The sequence below is a fragment of the Phycodurus eques genome, chromosome 19 (assembly GCF_024500275.1).
Source record: "Phycodurus eques isolate BA_2022a chromosome 19, UOR_Pequ_1.1, whole genome shotgun sequence".
Taxonomy (NCBI): Eukaryota; Metazoa; Chordata; class Actinopteri; order Syngnathiformes; family Syngnathidae; genus Phycodurus; species Phycodurus eques.
The window spans coordinates 9477617-9501473 of record NC_084543.1 but is presented as its reverse complement, the minus strand read 5'-3'; the positions used below and the strand labels follow the sequence as shown (position 1 = coordinate 9501473).

The following is a 23857-nucleotide window of genomic DNA, read 5'->3' as shown; positions in this document are numbered from 1 at the left end:
AAGGTTTCAACACTGACACATTTCGTCGCACCGACGAGGGATGTGGCTGTTCCAACACCCACACTTTTTCCCTGTAAGCGTTTTCAACACCCACACTTTTTGCAATAAAACGTTTCGACACCCACACCTTTCGTATGGTCGCTCGTTACATTTGTTGCTAATCACTTAAAAAAATGTGCTAGAAGGGTCAGAAAAGTTCTCGAAATACAGCAGCGTATTCGATAAATTGGCAACTATGAGTAGCCGCTTGCTTGGTCGCAATGCCCTAGCTCCTCCCCCGGTTGTCATGGTAACATAAGCCGTACTCAGCAGTTACATGAGACAAATGGGAAACGATTTTAATTGTTAAAAAAAGGGAAGGAAACAAACCTTTTATGTCTGTTGTCCAGGACCTCTGCCAAGGCTTAAACATTTGTTGTTTGCGAACTCAAAGAGCGAATGGCTTCATTTGAAGTAGTGCAATTTTGTTTTTTTGCATGAAGTTCGTTAACAGTGCCCATTTTTGAAGAAGTAAAAACAGAACAAAGGTAGTCTTGTAATAGACAAAAATGGAGTGTTTAAATCATTGTTTGTCACATCAAACTGTCTGTGCTTGTGCTGAACCAATTTGCTAATTAGCTCACTAATGAGCAGATACAGGATGTGCTTCCTTTATGAGGCACTATTGTCAGCGGTACATATAGCATTTTAAACACACGCGTTCCCTTCGTGAGGAAAATCATAGAGAAAAGTTCAGAGCAAATCAAGTGGATGTCATCTCATCACTGTGACGCCTCCAGGCTCTCTAATGACCCAACGTGAGTGTATGAAAACATCTCAGAACTACACGCACACACACACTCCCCACCCGCTGGATTCCTGAGCTGCAAATGGGGAGACTGATGGTTGCCATGGCAACTATCTTTCGCCGCACAGCTAGGAATGCGTGTCCGAGCATTCCGGGAAAAGCGGATTAATAGCGGGAAAACTGCTTGGCTTTCACCTGGACACCAACGCCAAACAACAAACAATTTGGATGCGAGAGGAACAGCAGAAAAACACGTTCCCACTTTTCCCGTAGGCGGAATGCATCCCAATATTCTGCACACAAAGAAAGCAGCAGTCTGGAAGATAACTGGGAATGTCACATTCCTCTGATGTTATCTTCTCAAAGGTTTCATTCACACGTGAAGGAAAGCCATGAAAGGAATCTACTAAAGATGAAATCATAAACCGCGATGCAGTTATTAATATTACTACCATATTTAGCATCTACAAGTCCAATGACAAGTTACTCACCAAATACGATAATGTTCATACTGTTTTACCTTAAATCAACCTATTTGCAGCAACATTGAAAATCCCGCTGTACCTATTCACAGACATGATTACAGTTCGTCCCCTCGGATCCAGAAAACTTCCGGATGTTGATGGAAACTATCAAAGAGCCGAGTTTTCAACTCAGTACATTCCACAGCCTTGGCCTTTTGTTCCCAAATGGTAAACCGCAAAAGTTGCGGTGACTCAGTGCTTTGTCTTCCAGCCAATGACGTCAGGGAATCAAGTGGATGCCATTTATGATGTTTAAAAAACATTTTTATTTATTTATTTTTTTTAACTTCTACTCATCCCAGGGTATCTTTGTTTGGGTTCAAATGAATTACCAGTATTTATCACAGGTATTTTACTCCTTAAACATAAACTCCCACAGTGGACTTTCCTGCTACACGAAGTGAGTTTTGTCAAGCCACATTTAGATATGATTACACGCGCACACACAGACACACAAACACACAAACACACATGCACACACACACACACACAAACGCGCGAAAACAATACCAGCCACTTGCGGCTATTGATAAGGTTACTGGAGCCCTGTGAGGTGTTCACGTATTGTTACTTGTCAAATAAATGGCATCACACCCTCGAGATTGATTTCTTTTGCAAATGCTCGCGTCACTCACACTCATGTTAAGATCAGCTGGCAAACTTCCGCATGAGAGCTGAAACAAAACATGCATTCATCTGACTTTACGCTTTTACGCTGTGATCCTGCATTCCGGAATCAGATAATTAAATGACATCATCACGAATATTCTTACAACATGCAGTTACGGCTCTGCTGTTACCTCAGAAGCCAGGACATTGCCTAACCAAGCATTCTGTGGCTGCCACTTTCACACAGAACAGAAAAGCAGGGGGAAATAGCCAGGTTTGACGGGCAGTGTGAAACGGGCCCCAATCTTTGTTCTAGTTCATCCCAAAGAGATATATACCTGTATATACTTTCTTTTCTCCACACTCGAGTGTCCGATGTCAAACTTCACACCCCAGTCCTGTCATTGCGGATTACACCTACACACAGGCGGCGTCCCACCCCGTTATGTCTGTGTCGTTTATACAGAACAATGAAAAATGCTTTTTCACAGCTTTTTTTCTCTGCCGATGTTCTGTATGAAAGGTACCAACACAGAAGTGTGGGTGGAAGTCGACCCTCAAATTGTCTGTCTGTCGGATTTTCAAACAGGTAAATACATGGAGACATGGAGGTGAAACAAGTGTATTCAGTTGACACATAACGTTATTGTGATGTAAAGCAAACGTAAGTAAAGTGCAAAGGAAAAAGTAAAGTTGAAATGACAGTAAATTATGGTGTTTTGAATGTCAATTTCTTTCCTACTCTGTCAAGATTAATAAATGCCAGATCCATTGTGGCCCTAAGCAGCATTCACTTGATGCTGCTTTTATGAGACAGCCACCAATAAACTATTCTGCACAGACACGTGCAAATAATCAAAATGCTACTACAACTGCCTCAATTTGATTCAGTAAAAACCGTAAATTGACTATTTTTTTACATGAACGCTGACATCATATGATCTGGCTGCGCTTCGCTTTGCCACTGCATGGAAGAGCACACAATCGCACTCATATTCCGCCTCGCTGGCTTCCGTGTGAAAGGCACAGGCTCCTGTTATGCCTCTTACCATGCAGATTTTGCCGAAACACTGTGAAAGGGGCTTGAAAAACAGCTGATTCATTGACGGGGCCCAAATCTCCAGCGGGTAGTCAACAAATAAAACAAGCAACACGAGCTGGCATGACAGCAGGTGTTTAAGTCGACACCCTGCCGTGACTTGTATCAGGAGACGCTGGTTAAGCGCTAAGATGTCCATCTGTCCGGCCAAGAAATAAAAGCCGCTGCAGTTCTGCTACCAACCCAGTCGCCATGTCATTTGGAATCAAGCGCTCTCCTTGCATCAGCGGCGCTGTTGATTGACTATCTTCAAGTGTTGCATCTTTAGTAACTCGCACGCGCACTTGCCTGAGCCCACTCAATTTGGGGTTGGGATAAATGCACAACAAAGGTACTGGAAGACATCAACTGCATCAGGGATTAATTGCGTGATATCGCAATTAAAGTGAGCAAAATTATCACATTTATCAGTATCGTCACAATATTGTTAAAATAAATATGTCAGGGATTTGCGAATGGCAGTGGCAATCGTCAAAAGATTAGGTAGTGTTGTACTATTACTAAAATATACAAAAATACTAAGCAAAAAAAAATATATATTTGATAAAGAAACATAATAGAAATAATGCAAAAAAACAAATGTAAAAAATTTTTAAAGAAATATTAGAAAATAGGAAAAAATATACAAATACTAGACAAAATATTCTGCATAACACAGACAAAAATACAGAAATATTAGGCAGAAAATACACACTTATGACGAAAATATTGGACAAAAATAAACAATCAGATGAATCATGTAAAAAATATTCAAGAAAGTATTAGAGTAAAATATTACAAATAAAATAACATAATTAAAAGAAATAATAGAAAAAAAATAATACTATCTGAAAAATAAATTTCCTCGAAAAAAACCCCCATGATATTACGACAAATATACTCCACAAAAATATACTGTAAAAAATATACTGTAATAACAAAAATTATAATTGGAACAGTAATCTGAAATTCGATCACCTACTTGGAGCTCCCATAGGGCACAGGCTCCACAGGAGAGGCTGACACACAGACAAGTCCACCATTTTGTTGCTAAATTGCGCTGGCGAAGACCTTAGAGCTTCACACGTGTCTACATCCACGCAGACATCTAAGCATATCCTCGAGTGACCTGCTTTAGCGATGCAGGCAGGATGGAGGGGGCTTGATTGGGTTAGACGGAAACGTTTGGCAGATACCGGACTGGAGTGCGGATTACAGACCAACCGTTGACTCCAAACTGACTCCAGGAAGCGGAGCGGCGTGGGATTAGGAGGACGAATCTTTCTTTAACAATGTTCGTACCATGAAGCATTAAGCTTTCCCTCTCCGCTGCCGTTCACACAACACAGCAAAGCCGGCATGCGGAAAAACGGGATGGGCGGGGTAGGACGGCCATAAACTTACCTGGGCACAATCTGTCCAGGTGGGAATTCCCAGCAGGGTCGGGGGAGCCGAGCTCCGATTGCGGAACGCGAGGGCTCTCCACAAACTTTGCTTTCCGCAGAGGGGCTGGTAGCATAGACAAACACAGAGACAACGTGCACACACACAGACACACACACACACATAAATTAGGGAGATGGAGGGTGAAACTAGGGAATGACAGAAAGCTTATGAAGCAACAATTGTACAAATCGGCTCAAGCTAACCCACACAAATAAACATCACCTTAACACCACCATTTATTAATAATCAATCAGAGGTTGAATGAGACCCTTTGTATCTTAAATGTTCATCTTAGCAAGACATGTTGGAAAATTTTGTGGGAACAGTTTTGGGGGTATTTTATTTTATGATCCCACAAAGCAAGGTGCATACAGATAGGCATGCTTCAATAAGTTTGGTGTGAAAGAACCTGATCAAAGAGCCAACGGATGCGCTACAGCTCCAACGTGTGACCTCAAAAATAATTGCCCGAATGATGCTCAGGGAACAACTTTCTGTTGGTGTCCTAAGTCTATATATTGTTCAGTGTATCTCACTTTGTGATTTTTACACCACTGCACTCCAACATCAATCCAAAGTAAAAATCAGTCGTCAGTGGAATTCCTCAGGGATATGACTGAAGACCAGGTTTCTTTTCGTATAGGATGAACACAATGTGTCGCCTACCTCTCGCAACAACTTCAACAAAGTCCCATGCAGCCACGAGAAGAGGCTGCAAACTAAAGTTCTGCATCATTGTTGAACAGCGAGGGCGACTTTTGCAACCATGCGTCGGCCCGCCGCTGCCATCTGCCTTCAAAATGTGTTCACAAGCTTGTTTACTCCAAATGTCTGGCTTTGACTGAGCGCATAAAGACGAAACAGACATGAGATGAGTTGCTCGAACTGGGCGGCAAACAAGCACAGCACAATTCGCAATGGGCTCATTCATGGGTTAGGCTTTTTATTTCGAAAGCGGGAAAGACACGAGGGCATCTGGGCACCTTAAAGCTGTGGTAAACTGCCTATTTCCTTGAATGAATACTGAAAACCATGCTAAAACGCTAGTGAATTTCAACTGCAGAGGCATGGTGGCGGGTGGTTAGCACGTCTGCCTTGATGTTTGGGTTCAAATCACTGCTCCAGCCATCCTGCCCAGAGTTTGCATGTTCTGGCTGTGCTTGCGTGAGTATTTTGGCTTCCTCCCATATTTCAAAAACAAGCATGTTATAAATCAAAGACTCTGAATTGCCCATAGGTGTGAATGGTTGTTTGCCTATATGTGCCCTACGATTGGCTGGCCCCCTGCGAGGTCACAGCTTGCCAAAAGTCAGCTGAAATAGGCTCCTGCTCATCTGCAACCCTTGTAAGGATAAGCGCTCTAGAAAATATTTGGAATTCACAGCCTTCGATCAATACTTTGGCAGAAATTACAGCCTCAAGTCTTTTTTAATATTATGCCATAAGCTTGGCACAACTATCTTTGAGCAGTTTTGCCCATTTCTCTTCGCGGCACCCATGACCCTAATGAGGATAAGCTGTATACCTAATGGATGGATCAATGGACTCTCAAATGGTGGACTGGGAGCCAAAATTCAATCTAATTTTTATTTTATTTTTTGAAAAATACATGGGGTCCTTGATTTTTTTTGTCAGCGACGTAACCTGAATATGTCAGAAAGTACTAACCTACAGTTTTGTTTTGTTTTTTTAAAAACCCCAAATGCGTGAATAAGCGGGAATATACCACCAATAAGCGTTTTCGGAGTTGGTTCCCCCCCAAAAAGAAGAGAAACCAAAAATGTTTTTTAAAAATGGGAAAAAATTCTTTTTTCCCTTTTTTTTTTTTTTAAATAAATCTGAGGTTAGGTGAATCTGTGGGTGCCGAGAATGCGAGAGTCCACTGTATATAAAATATATTGATGGGTAGACAAAGACCTCTTTTTTTTTTTTTTTTTTTTAAAGTAGCAGGTTACTTTCTTGTTTGGACTTATTTGGGTAGCTATAAAAATATAGAAAAGAAAGCACAGAAGGTATAAATGATTAAAGCCTTGTTAGTGCCAATAAAAATGGAACTGAAAACACTTGACAAGGCAACACGGCAGTCACGGTTAGCACATCTGCCTCACAGTTTTGAGGTTCACGGTTCAAACGTCGGCTCCGGCCTTCCTGTGTGGAGTTTGAATGTTCTCCCAGTGGGTTTCCTCCGGGTACTCTAGCTTCCTCCCACATTCCAAAACACGCATGTTCAATCAGTACAGTGAAGATTTTAAAGGTGTACATTTGAGGCTGAATGTTTTTTTTGTCTCAATGTGCCCTTTGATTGGCTGGCACCTAAAGTCAGCTCAACCGTGACCCCACACGACAAACGCTACAGGAAATGGACGGATGTTCAAAGTACGAGCACTTGAGTTTGCTCAAAATGGTTGCTTCAAACCAAAATGACTGACTTCCTTTATCCATTTCATGCGTGAGTTGTTTTTTTTAGGCCTTTTTGTGCGGTCATGATTGACGACCGGTGAAACTGGTGTTTCAGAGCCAGAAAACGATGACTGCTTTGATGTTTTTGGTGCATAGTGGCTGTCGTGGCACATGACCAGGAAGCGGTTGCAAAACAGCTTTGCCTCAATCCACTTCGATTTGGACTTATCCCGATAAGCTCCTCTCTTGCAGGCACGGCGAAGAGCCAGCGGCGACTCATATCGCACATCCACCTTCGCCATCGACCAAGCGCACCATCAGCGTGCGGCGTAAACAGGAGATTAGCGGTTTTGTTTGTTCCTGCCGTGGATTTTCACCTGTGTGAAAGGGTTGGAGGTGCGACTATCTATCCCCCGGAGTAAATCCTCTCCGCGGTGTCGGCTCCCGGCGACTTAAATCTGGCGGCTGCGGTAGCGTTGTGTTGTGAGAGCTCGCCAAGCCGAGGATGGCTGACAGTGTTGACGGATAGCAGTGGTCTAAATCCACTCCTCTAATGAGCTTATGAATAACTACACCCACATTATGGGTAAGTAAATACACGTGCTGCACATGGTGAATGAGACTACATTACTACTAAACTTGGTAACTTATTGTTAACCCGTTTATCACAGGAGACTAGGTGAAAAGCGATGTTATCGAGATCATTTAAACACGTTTTTAAAATGTTTTACCCTTCCCCAAAAAATCTGCAATATGGCTGGGGCAAAAACGATTAACTCCGATATAGCGGGGGAACACTTAATACACGTTACAATGGGAGTTGCGATGCATTCCCTTAATTCCATCGGCACGTATTACTTCTCTCGCCATGACTTGGGTTTCTAATAAAGTTCCGTACAACCTGTACATATGCTGGCTTCTCAACTACCGCTGAATAGCCATTGGATGAAACCGATGTCGATCATTACTCATCTACCTCATAAAGGATTTTTTTTTTTGTTCATTTTAAAATTGTTTTAAGAATATTTGGTGTTTAAAAAAAAAAAAAGGTCATTGATTTAAATTTATAAAACCATTAAAAGCAGGCAGTATCATTTGTTTTTAGTGTGTTAGTACAAAAGATCAAAAGAAAATAGGTCTGTATAGATTATTATTGTTTGTATTGTGTTGTTTTGGCATTGTTGTCTTATTAAAGGCCATCAATGTATTTAAGTTAAATGTCATACTCGAAATTGAAAGCAACTCAAGAGTTGCATTACAATTTTCAGAGACACTAATACTGCAAAGTACTGTAAAAAAAATAAATAAATATATATATATATATATATATATATATATATATATATATATATATATATATATATATATATGTATATAGTTTTAACCCTTGCAGCTTAAACAAAATAGATTTTCTCAATCCCAGGAGTATCAATTTCTCGTCTATTCTTAGCTTCTGCTGAATTTTAATTTCATTTTTTAAAATTTATTACACTCATTATAATCCCTGAAGGGAAATTCAATTTACAGACGAGCTCCTGCCGCTCTCTTAACTCACCAATAGCGTGTTTACTGTTAATTTTTTCAACTTTACAATGAGCTCCATGTTGAAGGGTTAACTGTTCACGTAGTTCAATCAAACCCGCACACATGGAAGCAGATTGTTCACGCAGGCATTTAAATCTGCTCTGTTCAAGCACCCGCATTATACTGAAAACACAACGTAATATTTATGTTGCGTATATATTTTTGGGGCACCAGCAATGTTTTCGCTTCCGTGTTATTTTGTGCTGTTTCCACTTATTTCCTATCGTAAGACATACTCTTGAGTCACTGTTCACAAATTCACCTATTAACATATTCACATAATTGCTGTGGAACCTGGTCCCAGCTATTCACTGGAAGAAAAAAAACACCGATTTGCAATATGTAGCACCTGATGAAACACATTTTTGCGATGCATCAAATGACAAAATGTGAAGTATAAGCAACGGTGTGGAAAACAATCATTGCGAATGAAGTGAGCCGTGAGCACGTGGCGGAGGGAAAAGGTTACCATCGCAACAGGATACAGTCTGCACCGCCGCTCAACCCCCGCCAAGACACACATACACACGCACGCACACACACACACACACACACACACAGACAGACAAGGATATACATTGGGCCAGCTGTCAGCAGAGCTTTATGCCAAGCTAGCAGGCCGCCCAGGTCGGCACGCCAACAGCAAACAACAATGGGTTCCACAAGCATCCAGCTTCACTGGAGTGAAGTCATTATCACATGGGCCAAAATGTCATCTCTGTAATAGTAAACGTGCAAATAAATAACCAATGGGCTCATATTTTAGAAGGAGAAGTGACACGCTCATTAATTCAATTTGGCCCAATGAAAATCATCTCGTTTCCTCAGGCGTTGCGGCATAGCCGTTACTGCACAAGACAGGAAGTGGAAGGCATGGCCATGACAGAGACAGAGATTTATACCCAAAGAATGCTTTTCACAGCAATCAAAGTCACAAAAGTGGACACAATCTTTCGCATAACGATGCGACTATCTTCTAAACGGCATAGCCTTTTATGTATGTATGTACTGTGTTTAAGGATATACAGATGTATCCCAATAAATTAGAATACGGTAGAAAATTTTATTTATTTTAGAAGTTGAATTCAATCTTATATTATATAGATTCATTAAACACAGGTCAATAGTTTTTACAATTCCTACCTAATCTCTATAATAAAAAAACAAAAACATTGTGATTGTTTCTGATGTGGTGTGTGTTATTCTAGGGCAGGGCAGCTTTAAACAATACCTCCCATCTTGTCACATTGATTGGACTCTAGGTTGGCTGACTCCCATTAGCTCTTGGAGAAGTCTATAGCCTTGTGGTATGACATAATTTTTGACTTAACGACAGAAATACAAACGTATGTACACACTGTAGTTACTGTGCGTAAGGTAAGACGTAAATACTGTATGTACAAGTATATAAGTACAAACATGTATTCATAAGACAGCATGTTGCACTGACAGTGGGGCTCAGATGGCACATAACAACAATGCAGAGCAGATGTTGCGGCAGCAAGTGAAAGTCCATTAGTCAGACTGCCGTTCGCCATGTTTGTATTAGTCCTGTGTGTGCGTGGGTGTGTGTGTGCGCGCCTACCTGTATGTGTGTGTGTGTATCAATCATCACCGCCTTGGGAGGATTATCCGAGCAAGGTGAAGCTCAGGCAGAATTTTAAGAAGACAGAAGGGCGGCGCATATTTGCTAAGAAGGCTCATTATAAACAAAAGTTTGATTATTACGAGGCCAGCGTGGCATCTAATGAGACCAACGCTCCATCGGCAAATGAACAAAGCGAGGAATGTGAATATGTTGTTGAAGGATTTCGTTTGGCTGTTAAAAATAACAGACCTATCTTGCCTGACCATCACTTGACAGAACACTATGGGCCAACTATGTCATGGTATATATCAAAACTAACAAGAAGTTCGTACAATTTCATGCAAAAACTACAACCCCAATTCCAATGAAGTTGGGACGCTGTGTTAAACATTAATAAAAACAGAATACAATGATGCAAATCATGTTCAACCTATATTTAATTGAATACACTATAAAGACAAGCTCGTTTAATGTTCAAACTGACAAACTTTATTGTTTTTAGCATTTAGTCATTAACGTAGAAATTTATGGCTGCAACACGTTTCAAAAAAGCTGGGACAGGTGGCAAAAAAGACAGACAGTTGAGGAATGCTCTTCAAACACCTGTTTGGAACATCCCACAGGTGAACAAGCTAATTGTGAACAGGTGGGTGCCATGATTGGTTATAAAAGGAGCTTCCCTGAATTGCTCAGTCAACCACAAGCAAAGATGGGGCGAGGTTCACCTCTTTGTCAACTAGTGCATGAGAAAATAGTAACACTAAACTGTTTAAGGACAATGTTCCTCAATGTACAATTGCAAGGAATTTAGGGATTTCATCATCTACGGTCCATATCATCATCAAAATGTTCAGAGAATCTGGAGAATTCACTGCATGTAAGCGGCAAGGCCGAAAACCAACATTATATATTCGCCCGTGACCTTCGATTCCTCAGGCGGCACTGCATCAAAAAACAACATCAATGTGAAAAGGATATCACCACATGGGCTCAGGAACACTTCAGAAAACCAATGTCAGTAATACAGTTCGGCGCTACATCCGCAAGTGCAACTTGAAATTCTACTATGCAAAGCAAAAGCCATTTATCAACAACACCCAGAAATGCCACCGGCTTCTCTGGGCCCGAGCTCATCTCAGATGGACTGCTGCAAAGTGGAAAAGTGTTCTTTGGTCCAAGTCCACATTTCAAATTGTTTTTGGAAATTGTGGACGTCGTGTCCTCGGGGCCAAAGAGGAAAAGAACCATCCAGACTGTTGTGGACGCAAAGTTCAAAAGCCAGCATCTGTGATGGTATGGGGCTGTGTTAGTGCCAATGGCATGGGTAATTTACACATTTGTGAAGGCACCATTAATGCTAAAAGGTACATACAGGTTTTGGAGAAACATATGCTGCCATCCAAGCAACGTCTTTTTTATGGACGCCCCTGCTTATTTCAGCAAGACAATGCCAAACCACATTCTGCACGTGTTATATCAGCGCGGCTTCGTAGTAAGAGTGCGGGTACTAGACTGGCCTGCAGGCAGTCCAGAAGCGTAAAATATGACAACGGAGACCCCAGACTGTTGAATAGCTGAAGCTGTACATCAAGCAAGAATGGGAAAGAATTCCACCTACAAAACTTCAACAATTAGTGTCCTCAGTTCCCAAACGTTTATTGAATGTTAAAAGAAAAGGTGATGTAACACCGTGGTAAGCATGACCCTGTCCCAGCTTTTTGGAACGTGTTGCAGTCATACAATTCTAAGTTCATGATTATTTGCTAAAAACAATCAAGTTTATCAGTTTGAACATTAACTATCTTGTCTTTGTAGTGTATTCAATTAAATATAGGTTGAACATGATTTGCAAATCATTGTATTCTGTTTTTATTTGTTTAACACAATGTCCCAACTTCATTGGAATTGGCGTTGTACATAACTACATGGTAAGTTGAAATAGCAAGTAACAAAGTAGAAAACATTGTTTTTCTGGTCCAAATATAGAAGTTTTGTTCCATCTAGATATGTAAAATTATATTCCATTTCTTACTAAATTCCCACAAAAACAAAACAGCATGTTGGTTAAACGTATGACATGGTGACCGTGTCTATTGATTCACCGATTCAGTGATTTTTCAGGAAGTGACAGACGCGTACTTCTCAAGGACTGCACATGATACGAACACCTAATAATAGCGAGGCTGTCATGACCCCCAGCTGGCATAAAAGTTGGCGCCGTCCAGGCCAAGTTTATCCCCCTTCGGGGCTGATGAAACCTGAGGACCACGCCCTTCTTGTCACTGGAAAAGAACTCAAGAAGACAAGTGAGCAAAAGCAGGGCCGATTAAGAAGCAAATGCCCCAGAGCCGCGGCGGGTTAGCGGGGCGAAGGTTGAGCCGCCAACCGGATGGATGCAGCCGCTGAAAAGCCAGAGCAAATGTGGCAGCGGCAGACAAGAGCCGCACTGCATGCTAATGGTGGTGCCGGTGTCATTGTGGAGGCCTGAAAGCCTCGGACACGCTTGGACGAGCGCACACACATACACGTACACCCAGCTCAGCTCTTGGTGGAGCACGTAACATACTCCTCTGTTTTGTAAGCAAACCTCTCTCAGGGTTATTAATAGCTCACTGCAGGGGCTGCTAAACACCAAGGTAACGAGTATTAACTTTATTTGGATGGATAGAGAAGATAGAGGGGCGATTCAAAGTCACAGGGGTACTACTGAAGAGCACCGGTGAAAAATAGTACAATATGAAACTTAGATAACAGCATGAGACAGAGGTCTGAAAAAGGTGTATTTTTGCTATTGAGCCATGTGCAGACTGCATTTTCAGTGACTGAAGACAGTCTTTCCGGAAAACTCCACCCAGGTTGACGATTTTCAAGCATGAACTTCAAAAGAAATACATAATTATTGTTACTGTGCCTTTTCTGGAAATGACTTTCCTCATGCTCCTGGTTGGCTTTGGGATCAGTTTTGTGTTGGCTTGCACTTGATGGCTCTAAAAGTGTTTTCCTATTGTCTTTTTTTTGTTTGCGATTTTTGTTATTGTGCCTATTCCTGGCAATGGCTTTCTTAACGTTTGTGAATGGCTAAGACATCTGATTTGACTTTGGCTTGCACTCAACAGCTCTTAAATACGTTTTCCTGGTGACTTTTAGGTATGATTGTATTCCATCTGGAATGCAGCTTGTCAGTCTACCCCTAGTGTAGCTACTTCTACACTCCTACTAGTGTAGAGTTCCCTACTAGTCGATCCTTTATGGTTATGGTTACTCTGCCTTTTTCCAGGAATGACTGACTCCGCGTTTCTCATTGGCGAAGATGTCCGATTTGACTTTGGTATGCACTCAACAGCTCTTAAATATGCTTTCCTGGTGACTTTTACAAGCGATTGTTACACCTCAGTTGGAAGCAACCAGAAGCTAACAGATTGCTAGGCCCAACACTGCAAGTCCGACTTCTGACACTAAGCGGAGTTCCAATACACGTTTCCCATTCTGAAGTCAGAGATCACAACTTCTCAGTTGTCTGGAATAAAGCATAATATAATTTAAATGTGATTTCCTGTAGATTTTTTACACACAATTTGTTCTTGTGGAGACATTTTGAAATAAAGTTAGGAAAAGAGATGCTAACAAATCCTTAACCCTGTCACTCCTAGTCCTAGTCTCCTAGTTCTGACGCAGACTGGAATTCCAGTGCACTTTAAGCACAACGATGCACAACTTTATAGCTGCCTGGAATGTAGCTACCCTCGATTTAGCCCTGATTAATGTTGCTGTACCTTTTCTGGAGATGTCTTACTTAACTTTCTCATTGATTGAGATGTCTTTTTTGGATTTGGCTTGCACTTGACGGCTTGGAAAGGTTTTCCTGATGACTTTTACATGCAGTTAGTGCATGTGGATATATTTTTGGACAAAGTGAGACAGTTGTTGTTTAGTAGACAGCGATCAGATACTAAAAAATGGCTAATCCCAACTATTCTTAGTGAGAAGTTTAAAATTACAACTTCACAGTGGTATGGAACACAGCTCCCCTCAATTATTCCTGATTATGGCTTTCTTCAAGTTTCAGATTGGCTAAGAGGTCTGTTTTGGCTTTCGCTTGCTCTTGACCGCTGTTAAATGCCATCCTTCTTGATTTTCATACACAATTGGAGATATGAATTATAATATTGGAGACAAAAATTACCTGAGCGGACACAGCCATAGGCGCCTATGCAAATGCAACTCTATTTGACAATTTGGGACACAAACGCCTTCCAGAACTGGTCGTCATCAGCCAATCAGGAGTCGATGCCAACCGGCAGAGGCAGATGACGTTTGGCTGCTGTTATTGTAACGTTGTGTTCCATTCGCTCAACAGCAGCTCCTCGGGCCCCCCTGGGGAGAGGGTAGGGAGGGGAGCAGCCTGCAACAACAGAGCCGGAGAAAGTGGGCATCCACACCCCCCAAAAACTCTTCCACCTCCCTCCCATCTGACAACTTTAAGGTATTTATGCACACATATGGTACATAGTCTGATGCTATGCTTGGAAAAGTGCATCATTAGCCACCCACAGTTTGTGCTTAGACACACACACACTCAAAGACAATTGAATGCTCACCCACGCTGATGCATGAATACACCAAAAAAAAAAAAAACACTTGATCACACCGCTTGATTCACAGCTCCTCCGCAGCCTACGTTAGCGTCATTAGCGCCCCACCGGCAAGTGCATCAAATCACTTCCCGTCAGCCCAGCGTCACATGACTTGCGCCGGCGACCCTGACAACGTGCGAACAGGGTACGAGGGCGCGGCGGTTGCTCACCATTCTCAACAGGAACGATCCCGCATTCCCGGAGGCTGGGCGAGTTGGAGGTCCTTCCGGAGTGGGAGAGAAAAGTCAAACGAGAGGGTCCCCCTATCTCAGGGAAGGGTGGGGCGGGAGTGGGATCTCCTCAGGTTTTGGACGCCAATGCTGCACTCGAGCAAGCGATACGGCGGCGAGGGGAGGAGTGAGAGAAAGAAGGCGGTTGCGTCTCCGTGAGGTGGTGGGGGGCGTTGATGGTGCTGCTGGTGGGAGGGTACCACAGAGGTGACACCCCAGCCTACCAAGTAACCTTCACCCTCCCGGGAAAATAAGGAGCGATGCGGCAGCCTGAAGAAAGCGAGCACCTCTGTCCGCCGCATCTGGCGCCTTTAGTGTCGTTCAGTACGGAGCAGGAACACGAGCCCGGGTCCTGCCGATGGATGAATGGCGCAGTGCTGCTGTTGTCATGGCAACCAGCGAGCAGAAAAGGAGGGGGAGGAAACAGGGTAGGAATGGAGAGCTAGAAAAAAAATGGCATAATCAAAAAAAAAAAAAACAACTAGCAGGGGAGTAGAGCGTTCTTATTAAAAGGCGCACAGTTTTGACGGACACGCTGAAGGGGATGATTTTGTTGGGTTTTTAAGGAAAAGTCACAGCGAGCGACTCCCCGTCAGCTCCTGCATGTCCTTGTTTTACCCTTGAAAGTGCAGCCATCTTTTACGGTCATTTAGTGTCAAAAGCAGTAGTTTTTTTTCTATTATAATCATCCTCGTCAGTCACACTTCTTTCTACAGAGAGAGTTTTTACACTGAACGGTGAGGCTCATAAATGTCATATGAGTTTGTGAATGTCGGTCAGTCTCCTTAACGCACAGTACAGCTATGAGCGCACACATAATAATAGACGCATTTGTAGTTTAACCCTGCGGTGTGACACGACGCCAAGTGCGTGTTGTCGTTGTCAACGACATGCAGCGTGAAGCTCGCCAGGGGCGGCTGACGCTATAGTCACCAGCAGGCTGTGTGCGTGACAAATTTGGAATAATCCACAAAATCGCTTCTCATAAAAGAGCCATTGGCGAGGGAAATAATCTTGGAATACTGGATGATAAGCTCTGACCTTTCGGTGCCACGTTGTTTGGATTTACTGTCGCATGGCGAATCATCAAAGGCTCAGCCCAGTTCGTACGGCGTGGGCTAAAATCCTTTACAATTCATCATGGCCTGTTTATCTGTCTACTATCCCCGATTCTGATTTGGGCTTGAAGGAGTCAGTTAAAGTAAACGAGCCTCGGGACTGGACAAAAAAAAAAAAATGCAGCTTTTAACCAAAATGGCTGATTACCTTTTACCCGTTTTCACGCTTCCTGCCGTGATGGACAAGACCACCAAATTTCGAGATGATCAATGAAGTTGGTGGGAAGACTCCAACTTGAGGAATGGACAAAATTGTCATTTTCATCCGAAATAAACGACTTTGTGTTCATTTTAATCACAGATCCTTTCATTTTTTAATGCATCTCATTGTGACCGACAAGCCCACCAAATTTTGAATTGATCGCTGAAGTTGGTGTTGGGTTGTAAACTTTTTTTTTTTTTTTTTTTTTTTTTTTTTTTAAAAGGCTGCAACTTGTGGCCTTCACAAAATCATCACTTTTATTCCAAATAGAAGACTTTCTGTTAATTTTAGGGCACAAGTCCTTTAGAATTTTTGATGCATCTCGTTTTGACTTGACAAACCCACAAAGGTTCATGTTGCTCGAATGAAGTTGGTGGAGATAGCAATTTATTTATTTAGCAATTCATTTATTTATTTATTTTCTAGGACGACAATTTGGGCATTGGACAAAATCGTCTCTTTTGAACCAAATAGCTGACTTCTTCATTTCAGGGTATGTCTGGGTCCTCGAAAATGGACGCCTTGCTGTTCATTTTAGGGAACAGGTCCTTGACACATTTTCTTGTGTCCTATCACGATAAACAAGCCCACCAAATTTTGCATCGATCAGAGCGGCTAGTGTATTGCCCTTTTGAGAAATTCTCCAGGAAAGCTCCACTGAGAACGTTGAAATGATTCCCCTTGAATCATTTCTATTGCCGGTTCATCAATAAATTAAGACGATCCATCAATACAGTGAGGAGTTTGCGCCAGAACCAACGAAACATCAGTGATTACAGCCCCGCTCTTATAATGAGGCATTGTTGCAGACTAAAAATAGCCAATGTGGGGGATCTGTGAAAGTCAGTGAGAACATATGATGTCACAAAGTGGGAGCCACAGAAAGCACAACACTAGAATCAGTTACAGGGCTTTAGAGGCTGCATTTTGTAGGTTCAGTTCCAATCTGATTAGATCTGGAACCCATCCGGTGATACATCCAAGCTGTGGCCCTGTCTGCACATCATACATAGATTAAATTCTACTGTAAAAGAAATTAAAGTATTACGTTACAATTATATACAAATGAAGGTTTCTTTCTGACTACTGATCATTCTTACAATGTTATCAATTACGTGGCTTTTCAACAATATGTAATTTAAAACAAATCCAGGTTGATTCAAGGCTGAGGTGCTGCCTGAGTGCCGACTAGAATCAGCGCTACTGCGGATGAAAAGTGTGCTCTTCCAATTTTTGTAGTTTTTCAGTGTTTTTGGAAATAAATTGAAAAAAAACTAAGGTGAGGAAAAATATCATCTTATTTAAACTAAATCCAGGTTGATTCAAGAATTAGAAATGTTGTTAGTGTGGATGAATGGCAGGTTTGCCCAAATTTTTTGTTCTTTTTAATAATTTTTTTTATCATTATTATTATTATTATTATTTTTTAAAAGACGGTGGGGGAAAAACATTTTGTGGGGTTAATATATCAACTCATTTAAAACAGATCCAGGTTGATTCAAGAATGAGGTGCTGCATAAGTGCCGAATACATTCAGATTACATACAATGAAAACGTATTTTGGTGCAATTACAAAAAAATATTGTAGACATGCATTTTCAACCACAGTATTAACAGATCTAGTCGGCACTCGGGCAGCACCTGAGCCTTAAATCAACCTTTTTGCAACAGAAAATTTCCACTATTCTTCCCTAGAGTTCAAACAGTCTAACTTGTACTTGGTTGGTCATTGTTTGAATTTGAGCGATTCCGGTTCCTTATTTCGATTCCGGTTCCGATTCTTTTAGGGGGCTGGGTCAAAAACGTTTGCATGGTTTAAATAAAGGGTGTCCAAATTGTGAACATCCATTTTCTTAGCAGTCTGCTGCATAGACTAAAATGAACATTTGACTCGGGGTTCTTTATATCCAGTATCAATATCAATATGAACTAAAAGGCAATGTGTGTGGAATGAACCCAATTGACCTAATATTCATTAATATTAGGTCAATTGTTTTACCTGTTTCAGGTAAAAGTGAAATATAGCATTGTTAAAATAGTTATTTGGTACTGTTTCGTCACGTCAAATGGTTTATATGTGTAAGTTTCGAACTTGACTTCCTGTTTTAAGCTTGTAGCCTTTTATTTTGAAAGGTACACACCGGAACACAACGTTGTGGCACGAAAAGTAACTTCACACGGCACTGGTGATTTTTTAATTTTTTTTTATTATTATTTATTTTACTTTTTTTTAACGGATGGAACCAAATGCTATAAAACACTGATTCCTTTCCCTACCCACTGATGAGGCACACGCTTAGTGTTTGTGATACCGAGAGACGTTTATGTGAATCTCGTTGGTTTGAAGACAAAAATAAACGCTAAAAACCATCAGTGCAAAAGTGCAACCAACTGTTTACTTTGTTTGCTGTCTCAATGTTGACAGAGATGTATTTTATTGTTGCACTCACCCAATTGACTGAGAGTTGACTTCACTGAAGCTCCGCACGGTGTGTGCTGAGGCTTGGAGCGCGTCAGACGCTACACATCGTGAAAGCCTCCTTTGCACATTCATTCATTCATCTTCCGTTCCGCTTATCCTCACTAGGATCGCGGGCGTGCTGGAGCCTATCCGGGCGAGAGGCGGGGTGCACCCTGAACTGGTCGCCAGCCAATCGCAGGGCACATATAAACAAACAACTATTCACACTCACATTCACACCTACGGGCAATTTTAGAGTCTTCAAAAAGCTACCCCGCATGTTTTTGGGATGTGGGAGGAAACCGGAGTACCCGGATAAAAAACCCACGCAGGCACGGGGAGAACATGCAAACGCCACACAGGCGGGGCCGGGGATTGAACCCCGGTCCTTGGAACTGTGAGGCAGACGTGCTAACCAGTCGTTCACCGAGCCACCCTCCTTTGCACAATATAATCTTATTCCAAGTGTTGCACTGAGGTGACTGGTCATTCATTTTAACAAAGTTAAGATACACTTTTGTTCGCCGCCGCGGCCATTAGACACAAGCACGTCTTCGTGCACGCTCTTCCTCGTTGGTTTTCGCTGTTTCTTTGTTGGTTTTCGCCACTTCTTCTTCGGGGTGGGCGGACTGTAGGCACCGAAACTGGGAACCGAAATTTGAATGATTCCGGGAGAAACGGAATCGGTTCTCGATTCCCAACCCTACTTGCAATAAAGTCACAGTAATCCAAAAAGCACTTCTTTAAGCATCCACAACCTTAACGAAATAACAGAGAGGGGGTGATGGGTGAATTGCGGTCTTTGACGTCAGCGCACACACGCACGCAAGCGTTTGGCACCGTCACGCTGTGCGGGACGTGGCACTGAGTTGAATTAATTAAAGGGTGACACAGCCCGGAGTGACAGAATGAAATGTGTTTGCTGTGTAGATGAGGAACAAAGGCAAATGAAGCTCAAGTGAACACCACATTTTCTTCACTTCCTATAGGTGAAAGGTGCCCAAGTACCTTCGTCAAACAGATTGCATCATGCACACCACACACCTTTGATCAATTCTACAGATATCTGTTGGAAGTTTGCTAAAACATTGCTAAACCCCCAACCCAAAAAAGCAACCCAAAAAAAAAAGAGAAAGCACTCCCTGTTTGTTGCCAACACAAACTAAGACACAATTAAGATGACACATCAAAAGGTGACAAACTCGGCACAGCCAAAAATACAAAGCACTGAAACTCTGCTGTTACCCGTCATGAAAGAAGGCGATGACGCACCTCTTTAATTACACAACACAACAACAGAGGCACATCCAAACTCCTCGCTCTGATCAAAGAGTCCCAAAATTAGGCTTCATCTGCCAGGAGACGTGCAACCGAAAAACAGGCCAGATCTCCCCATCTTAATTCCTAATCTATGATAGGGAAGAAAATGAACCTATTTACCCTGATCAATGTGACCTGCTGCTTTGATGTTTAATCACCATCAACGTCACCAAAAGGCAACTTCAAAAATCTTTGAAATCAAAAATCCAATTCACAACATATATTACAAAAAAAAAATATATATATATATATATATATATATATATATATATATATATGAAGCCTAACTAAACTAAATAAGGGGGGAATAAAGCGTTTCCACATAATTTAAAAAAAAAACAATTTCAAGGGTCAATTTAACCCACAATATAACAGGAACTAAAAGATTGGATCATACCAAATTTTGTACATTCAATTTTTCTTTTCATCTAGACCTTCACGGGTCAACTTGACCCGCAATAGTACAATCAAAAGAAAACAACAGAAATTTGGCAGACAGAAGCAGTTTTATCCTAAGATTGTTGTGCATCGAAAACAAATCTTGATTTTTTTTTTGACCAGAAAGCGAGGATAAGCGGCATAGAAAATAAATGCATTGATGTGGACAGGAGGGTTACCGGTAAATTAACTAAAATTGAAAAAAATATATATATACATTTTTTTTTTTTTTTTTACAGGTCAGTTTTACTCATCATATAACGGAGTTCAAACTAAGTAAGGAAAATATGGGTGAAAAGAATTGGTGCATAATTTAAAAATTTTATGGGTGGGTTTGACCTACAATATAACGGGAACAAAGACAAAAGGGGGATAAAAAACTTTGTACATTTAAAAAAAAAATTGTGATATTCAGGTGTCTATGAGACCCACAGTATAATAAGAGAGCTAAGGAAAGGGGGCATTTTCTCAAGTTTTATCCTCAAAATTTTGTACATGTTACTTAAACATTTCCGTACGCAAAAATCTACAATTTTAAAGCTTAATTGGACCCGCAATATAGCAGGAGGGTCAAAATAACAGGTATGAAAAAAGGATAGAAAGGGGTTTAAATATGTTTTTTAACGTGTCAATCTGATTGAGAGGAGGGTTAAATGAAAAAAAAATTAATGTTTGTAAATTTCAAAATTATAAATGGATTTTCATTGGCCAATTTGACACAAACGAAGACAGGTGGGGTTAAAAAAAAGTTTTAAAAGGGGGCTGAAGTAGTTTCTTGGGTAGTATATTTAAAAATAAGAAAAGAACGAAAGTGAGGCCAGGAGAATAAGTTAAAATTTTTGCACTAATCAACATTTTTAGAAAGTGGGGACGAAACTGTGTACATTTAAAAAAACAAAAGATTTTTACGGTCGATTCGACCCGCAGATAACAGGAGGGTTAAATAACGGCGTTTGGCTCAAGGGGGAAATCAGCATCCAGCATGTGTGGCGTCAAAGCTTCCATGATCTGGTGCACCCTAGTGGCAGACTATGAAATCCCACATTCAAAACCATGTCCAATCTGACAGCAAGCACACAGCATCCCCCACTGCTTCCTCATTTAAAATAACAAAAAAGTGCCAAGTCATTTTCCACCATCTCACCTGTGAGCTTCTTGACGGCCTGCAGCCGGGCGCCGAGGCCCTGGTGGCCGAGCAGCGGCGACGAGGGCAGCGAGCGCGACACGCCCTCCATGATGCGAATGTGCTGGACGCCCTCGGCCATGGAGAGCGGTGGTGGTGGTGGCGGCGGCGGCAAGGCAGCGTAGTAGTCCACCTCGAAGACGCAGTCGCCGTCTAAGCTTCCACCTGCGGGACAGGAGAGCCACAATAAGAATGAATCAACACTTTTCCCCCCCTCATTCATATTACGAGAAAAAAAAGTTGATTTGAAGCCAAAAATAAGTGGAGACATTTGATGAAAAGTCACACTTTGTTCCTCCAGAATGTCAAGCACTTTTACCCAGACATTCACCAAAATGTAAAAAAAAATAATAATAATAATTTAAAAATTTTAAATAAAAAAGTAGTTTTTAATGGTTTGTCATCATAATCCTAATTAAAAAAAAAAATAAATAACAAGCCAACACCAAGCAAAAGGTAACCTCCTTGGTGGAGATAATAATGAAAGTCTTTGGACATTCCAAAAGTTAATTATTGGTCCTTGGTTAATCCGATATTTCGATACATTTCCTTGTGTTACCAAAATGACAGATTTTGTGTTTAACTGTGAATAAAACGATGGATGTGGAGAGTTCTAGTCGGCACTCTGGCAGCACCTCAGCCTTGAAGCTGCATGTTTCGTGGAACCGCCGCGCGTCCATATCGAATACGTGAACACGACTGACCCAGAAGAGAGGGCAGGATGGCGGGACGCACGTGCACACGACCTTGCCTCACCTCGCACTGAACACACACACACTTTTATACAACTGGAATATATATATATATATATATATATATATATACATATACACACACACACACACACACACACACACACACACACACACACACACACACACTCGGGACATAACAATATTCACGATACCATGATATCCTGAAATTAAAAGCGCCTCAATATCGTCTTGTCCCGGTATAAAATAATTGTGCTTAAAATGTAGTTTTTCGGCCGCCACCGGGAAGCCCCACTGGCCGGCCCGCCGCCACCACCGCTCCCCCTCGAAGAGATGATCCGTCAAATTATTGAAGCATATTGTAACAGCAGCACTCTTTATTGGTATACTTGTGAGTGTTTATCTCAAGTCGAAAATCGTGGGTGAGAGACCATCACATAGAGAGAGAATAACGATTGCAACTCCCCATTACAACTTCTGCCAATACATTCCAGTAGTCCCAATGATGAAATAGGTCTACTCCATACAAATGCAAAAATAAATCTGACATACTTCCCTCTCTTCAAATTAAATGTCCACGTTTGAAATGATATATTACAGAGGCTGCTCAGAAAAATAAATCATTCTACAATATCACTCAGCCATGGAAAAGAAACTAAGGATTCTTATGCCTTTAAGAGCGCTCCTGCGTTTATGACTTGAATTTTTCGACTCAAGCAAATAAATCAGCTTGTAGGCTGTATCCAATTTCGAATGTTATCAAATTTTTAAAATGACAATAGAGTAAATACTGTTAAATTATTGAAAAGACAATTTCTCAATGGACAGTTTGGTTATTGTGAGTATATATTGCTGCAGCAATAATACTGTTTTGGAGGTAGCGTAAATGAACAAACATTGGATGGAGGGGGATAGAAGTGCACAGTAATACATAACCCCAATTCCAATGAAGTTGGGACGTTGTGTTAAACAAATAAAAACAGAATACAATGATTTGCAAATCATGTCCGACCTATATTTAATTGACTACACAACAAAGACAAGATATTTAATGTTCAAACTGATAAACTTGATTGTTTTTAGCAAAGAATCATTAACTTAGAATTGTATGACTGCAACACGTTCCAAAAAGCTGGGACAGGGTCATGCTTACCACTGTGTTACATCCCCTTTTCTTTTAACAACATTCAATAAACGTTTGGGAACTGAGGACACTAATTGCTGAAGCTTTGTAGGTGGAATTCTTTCCCATTCTTGCTTGATGTACAGCTTCAGCTGTTCAACAGTCCGGGGTCTTCATTGTCGTATTTTACGCTTCATAATGCGCCACACATCTTCAATGGAAAACAGGTCTGGACTGCAGGCAGACCAGTCTAGTGTGTGTGTGTGTGTGTGCGCACACACACATATACACACACACACACACACACACACACACACACACACACACACACACACACATATATATATATATATATATATTAAAAACGCATAGTTATAGCTATGTTGTTTTGCCATAATAGGGAACATAAACCTTTTATG

General features: G+C 41.4%; 1 protein-coding gene across 1 annotated transcript in view; it reads right to left on the bottom strand.

Moving 5' to 3' along the window:
• tanc2b (tetratricopeptide repeat, ankyrin repeat and coiled-coil containing 2b) overlaps positions 1-23857 on the bottom strand; it is a 114760-nt gene that overhangs the window by 42140 nt on the left and 48763 nt on the right. Inside the window, 2 exon segments of the mRNA XM_061706596.1 lie at positions 4403-4507; positions 21564-21767. Of these exon segments, the coding sequence (XP_061562580.1) occupies positions 4403-4507; positions 21564-21767 (309 nt within the window).